The 6,000-nt window shown below is 43.3% G+C and overlaps 1 protein-coding gene across 1 annotated transcript in view; it reads right to left on the bottom strand.

Annotated features, from left to right (window-relative positions):
• Positions 1-787: 787 nt before the first annotated feature.
• The window catches only part of LOC137352036 (ephrin type-B receptor 2), a 937,948-nt gene continuing 932,735 nt past the window's right edge, over positions 788-6,000 (bottom strand). The window contains exon 16 of the mRNA XM_068017009.1: positions 788-896. Within this exon, the coding sequence (XP_067873110.1) occupies positions 788-896 (109 nt within the window). The remainder of the gene's footprint in view (positions 897-6,000) is intronic.

Raw genomic sequence — 6,000 nt, 5'->3', positions numbered from 1 at the left:
GTTGATGCACTGGTGCATAAATTGACTTTGTTTTGAGAATCTGGAATAAATTCTTCAGTATGTTTTTCTAAACTTACTTAGCAAATGGTGGCTTCAGTGAGGGAAGACTATGACATGGTTAGACTATTGACATCACAGAGGTGCTGAAGGTAGGAAAGACTGCTGTCTTTAAAAAAATCACCTTCAGAGAAACAGCACCATTTTACAGGTCCCATCTCACTAAAAGTACAATCCTTGTCAATGTTTTATTTACAGTTATAAGTTCAATAGGAAGAGTTTTTTTTCCTCTCGAAAGACACATCCCTTAGATGGAAGGATCCACCCTCAAAACCTTAACTTCCCCAAATTCCTGAAGTTTTATTCTTGCAGATATATGGCAGTGAAATATTCTGAACTGTGTACTTCCAAATTGCACATTAATTACACATTTTGTGTTTGTTTTAGGGAAAAAAAATTAAAGATCATTGGGTACTGTAATCAGGCAAGGAGTCTGTCCATTTAAACAATTCTGTGTTAATTGTGTGGTTCCTGGAATATTCTGGGTTAGTTGTGCAAGTCTGTTCATTGAACCCTTTTAAAGGGCTTTCTTGGATGAACTATCATTCTCATCAAATATCATTCTCATTTCACTTGGAGCCATTCCAATCTTCGTTGAAGTTCTCAGAAGGACTTTGCATGATGAAGATCCAGGTTGAATTGTGTCAGTCTCTCATTGCTTCCTGAATTAAGATTATTCAGAACTGCATGATGGATGTATAGAAGGTCTTGAAGCAGACCATAGCCACCATCAGACTTCCACTGACTGAATTTGATTCATCTGTGCTTGCATCATCTGAATACTGTTCAAAATTTTCTTTTGATGTCCTGCCAAGGTAACACCAACCCGAAGGATATCCCTGCAGGAGAAAATAAGTCATTGTGTAAGGTGGTGAAGCTATATAATATTCAGGTGTTGCTTTCTGTAACTCAGAATTCATTGAATTAAAAACAAGAAATGCTGGAAATACTCAGCACGTCTGGCAGCATCTGTGGAGAGAGAAGCAGAGTTAACATTTCAGGTCAGAGACCCTTCATCAGAACTGGAAAAGGTTAGAAATGTAAAAGGTTTTTCATTCACTGAATTGTTGTTTTCCTAATATGATTCATTTTCCCTCACAGTGACTAATGATCTTGAAATGGAACTAACTTTGCAACTTTAACAATATTTTTCCGTTAAACATAAGAATATAACAAATAAGAGCAGGAGTAGGCCATAAGATCCATTGAGCCTGCTCGATTTAATACGATCATGGCTGATCTTCTACCTCAACTCCACTTTCCCACTCAAACCCCATATCCCTTGATTCCCTTACAGTCAAAAAATCTATTGATCTCAGCCTTGAATATACTCAACAACTGAGAATCCACAGCCCTCTGGGATAGAGGACTCGAAGTGGAGAAATTTCTCCTTATCTCAATTCTAAATGGCTGACCCCTAATCCTGAGATTACCCACTAGTTCTAATCTCTCCAGCCAGGGGAAACAGCCTCTCAGCATTTACTCTGTTAAACCCTCTCAGAATCTTGTATATTTCAATGAGCTCACCATACATTCTTCTAAACTCCAGAAAATATAGGCTCATTCTACAAAACACCATCTTGCAGTTATAATGCGCTTTTAACATAATAAAATGACCCAAGGCACTTCACAGAAAAATTGTGGATCAAAATTTGACACCGAACCACATAAAGAGATGAGATCAGATGGTGGGAAACTTGGCCAAAGAGATAGGTTTTAATCAGTGACTTAAAGGAGAGGCAGAGAGATATAGGGAGGGGGTTACATCTCAACTCATCACATCCCATCATATCTCACCACACTCCCATCAAACCCGTCACACTCCATCACATCACATCCCATACCATCATATTGCATCACATTCCATCACATCCCCTCATGCACCATCACTCCCACTGCACTCCAGCACATCCGATCACGCTACAACACATCCCAGCACATTCTATCATATTCCATCACCTCCCATTTCATCACATCAAATCCAGAGTCTAGGCAGCTGAAGGCATGGTTACTAATGGTGGAGTGAGTAAAAACAGGAATGTTCAATAGGCCTGAATTTGTGGAGTGTAGAGATTTTGGAGAGTTGTAGAATTGAAGGAAATTACAGTGATATGGTGGGGAGGGAGCATGAAGGGATTTGAAAACAAGGGTGAGAATTTTAAAATAGAGGCATTGCTTCACCGGAAGCCAATGTAGATTAGTGAGCATTGGGGAGTTAGGTGAGCAAGTCAGAACATGGGCAGCAGACTTTGGAATGACCTCAAGTTTGCAGAGGGTAGAACATGGGAGACCCGGCCAGGTGTGCATTGTATTAAGTCTAGAGGTAACAAAGGCATGGATGAGGGTTTTAACAGCAGGTAAGATGATGCATGTCTGAAATCGGTTGATGCTTCGGAAGTGCAAATAGGCGGCCTTTGTGTTCGTCTGAATGTTTGGTAGAAAGCCAATTTCATGCTCAAATATAACTCCAAGGTTATAAACAATCAGTCTCAGAGTTCCCAGGAAGAGTGCTGGAGTCGGTGGATAGGGAATGGTGTTTGTGACAGGGGCTGAAAATGATGGCTTCTATTTTTCCAATATTTAATTAGAGGAAGTTGCTGCTCATCCAGTCATGGACGTTGGACAGTCAGACAACTTAGAGACAGAGGAGGAATCAAGTGAGGTGGAGCTGCTATTGTCAGCACACATAGGGAAACTGAAAGCATGATTTTTGATGATGTCACCGAGGGGCAGCATATAGATAATAGGAGGGGGCCAAGGATAGATCCAAAGGTAACAGTGCCGGAGTGAGAAGAGAAGCCATTGCAGGTGATTCACTAATTATGACAGGATAGATAGAAATGAAACCAGGCCAGTTCCATCCCATCCAGCCAAGCTGACAGTGGAGAGAATTTAGTGTTGAATTTTGTGGTCAACCACGTCAAAGGCTGCAGACAGATTGAGAAGGACAAGAAGGGATAGTTTGCCTTTGTCACAATCACATCGGATATAATTTGTGACTTTGATAAGAGCCATTTCAGTGCTGTGGCAGGGATAGAAATCTTGATTGGAGGGATTCAAACATGGAATTCTTGGAAAGATGGGCACAGATTTGGGAGGTGACAACACGTCGGAGAGGAAAGGGATGTTGACGATGGGTGGGTAGTTAGAAAGGATCATGGCTTGGTTTTTGAGGAGAGGGAACTGTTAATAATGTTAGCTAACAGAGGAGCGAGGAAGGGAAGTTTAGTGATCAGTAGTATAGTAGGAATTGGATCCAGAAAGCAAGAAGTGGATGTTCGCTATTCAATGAGCTCAGAAAGGGCATGAGGGGAAATAGGAGAGAAATTCAAGAAAAATACAAACTCAGGTTTAGCGCTAGAGAGAATTTTAGAGGAAGTTTGGTCCTGTGGGCTAGGGGAAGGAAGTAGCAAAAGCAGCTGCTTGGATCGTCTCAATCTTTGTAACAAAAAAGTCCAGGATCTCATCACATGTATTGTTGGAGGTTAGGGTGGAAAAGGCAGGGAAGGGCGATTTAAGACTCTACTCAAGATGCAACTCATCTCCTCTCGTAGGCTCACCCCAGGAATCAATCTAATGAAACTTCGTTGCAACCCTGCCCTCTAAGGCAAGTATATCCTTCCTTAAGAATGGAGGCCCAAAACTGTACACAGTATGGGATTATACAAAGTCATAGAATTGTCGAAAGTTATAGGATTTAATGTGGATCTGAGGATTTCATGAGATGTAATAAATTCAGAGATAATTCACATAAATGATCTACTCAGACAAATAATGACATCATGACTTGCTGCTTGAAATAAATTAATTCTAACATTGCTGAATATGAAGCCAGGAAAATATTTCAGGGTATGGTAAGTTTTTTTTTGTTTGGGGGATGTGGGCATCGCTGGCTAGGACAGCATTTATTGCCCATCCCTAAATGCCCTCGAGAAGGTGGTGGTGAGCTGCTTCTTGAACCACTGCAGTCCTTGGGGTGTAGGTACACCCACAGTGCTGTTAGGAAGGGAGTTCCAGGATTTTGACCCAGTGACAGTGAACGAACAGCGATATAGTTCCAATTCAGGATGATGTGTGGCTTGAAGAGGAAGTGTTCCCATGCATCTGCTGCCCTTGTCCTTCTAGATAGTAGATGTGGTGGGTTTGAAAGATGCTGTTGAAGGAGCCTTGGTGCATTGCTGCAGTGTATCTTGTAGATGATACACATTGCTGCCACTGTGCATTGGTGATGGAGACAGTAAATGTTGAAGGTGCTGGATGGGGTGACAATTAAGAGGGCTGCTTTGTCCTGGATGGTGTCGAGCTTTCTGATGTTGTTGCAGATGGATCCATCAAGGTAAGTGGACAGTATTCCATCACACTCCTGACTTGTGCTTTCTAGATGGTGGACAGGCACTGGGGAGACAGGAGGTGAGTTACTCGCCACGGAATTCCAGCCTCTGACCTGCTGTTGTAGTCACAGAATTTATGTGGCTACTCCAGTTCAGTTTCTGGTCAAAGATAACTGCCAGGATGTTGATAGTGGGGGATTCAGCAATGGTAATGCCATTGAACATCAAGGGGAGATGGTTAGATTCTCTCTTGTTTGAGATGGTCATTGCCTGGCACTAGTGCGGCACAAATGTTTCTTGCTACTTATCAGCCCAAGCCTGGATGTTGTCCAGGTCTTGCTGCATTTCTACATGGACTGCTTCAGTATCTGAGCAGTCGCGAATGGTGCTGAATATTGTGCAATCATCAGCGAACATCCCCACTTCTGACCTTATGATGGAGGGAAGGTCATTCATGAAGCAGCTGAAGATGGTTGGGCCTAGGACACTACCCTGATGTCCTGGAACTGAGATGATTGGCCTTCAACAACCTCAAGCATCTTTCTTTGTGCTAGGTATGACTCCGACCAACAGAGAGAACCTGATTCCCATTGACTCCAGTTTTACTAGGGCTCCTTGATACCATACTCGGTCAAATGCTGCCTTGATGTCAAGGGCAGTCACCCTCACCTCACCTCTACAGTTCAGCTCTTTTCCCCATGTTTGGATCAGGCTGTAATGAGGTCAGGAGCTGAGTGGCCCTGGCGGAATCCAAACTGAGCATCACTGGTTGTTGTTGAGCAAGTGCTGCTTGATAGCACTGTCAACGACCCCTTCCATCACTTTGCTGATGTTCGGGAGTAGACTGATAGGGCGGTAACTGGCCGGGTTGGATTTGTCCTGCTTTTTGTGTACAGGACAGATAGGCAATTTTCCACATTGCCGGGTAGATGCCAGTGTTGTAGCTGTACTGGAACAGCATGGCTCGGGGTGCACTAAGGATACTGCTACAGGATTGAATACTTCAACCAGAAGTAGCAAGCAAGAAGGTGAAGGCATGGCTCCAAAGGAGCCAATCTGAGTTCAGCAGCAAATTTCTCAGACAGTATTACAAGTATTCTTTTAATCCAATAGTGAGTTTGGGAGCAAAAAATCTGCCAACAGAGCAACTACAACAACAACCTGCATTTATATAGTGTCTTCAATGTAATAAAACCTCCTAAAGCGCTTCACAAGAGCAAAATTTGACACCAGGCCACATTAGCTGATATTAAGGCAGGTGACCAAAAGCTTGGCCAAAGAGACAGGTTTTAAGGAGCGGCACAGTGGCACAGTGGTTAGCACCACAGCCTCACAGCTCCAGCGACCCGGGTTCAATTCTGGGTACTGCCTGTGTGGAGTTTGCAAGTTCTCCCTGTGTCTGCGTGGGTTTCCTCCGGGTGCTCCGGTTTCCTCCCACAGCCAAAAAGACTTGCAGGTTGATAGGTAAATTGGCCATTATAGATTGCCCCTAGTATAGGTAGGTGGTAAGGGAAATATAGGGACAGGTGAGGATGTGGTAGGAATATGGGATTAGTGTAGGATTAGTATAAATGGGTGGTTAATGGTCGGCACAGACTCGGTGGGCCGAAGG

This window comes from Heterodontus francisci, chromosome 37 (assembly GCF_036365525.1).
Source record: "Heterodontus francisci isolate sHetFra1 chromosome 37, sHetFra1.hap1, whole genome shotgun sequence".
NCBI classification, from domain to species: domain Eukaryota; kingdom Metazoa; phylum Chordata; class Chondrichthyes; order Heterodontiformes; family Heterodontidae; genus Heterodontus; species Heterodontus francisci.
Note: the sequence above shows the minus strand (reverse complement) of the source record. Positions and strands in the feature narration are given on the sequence as shown.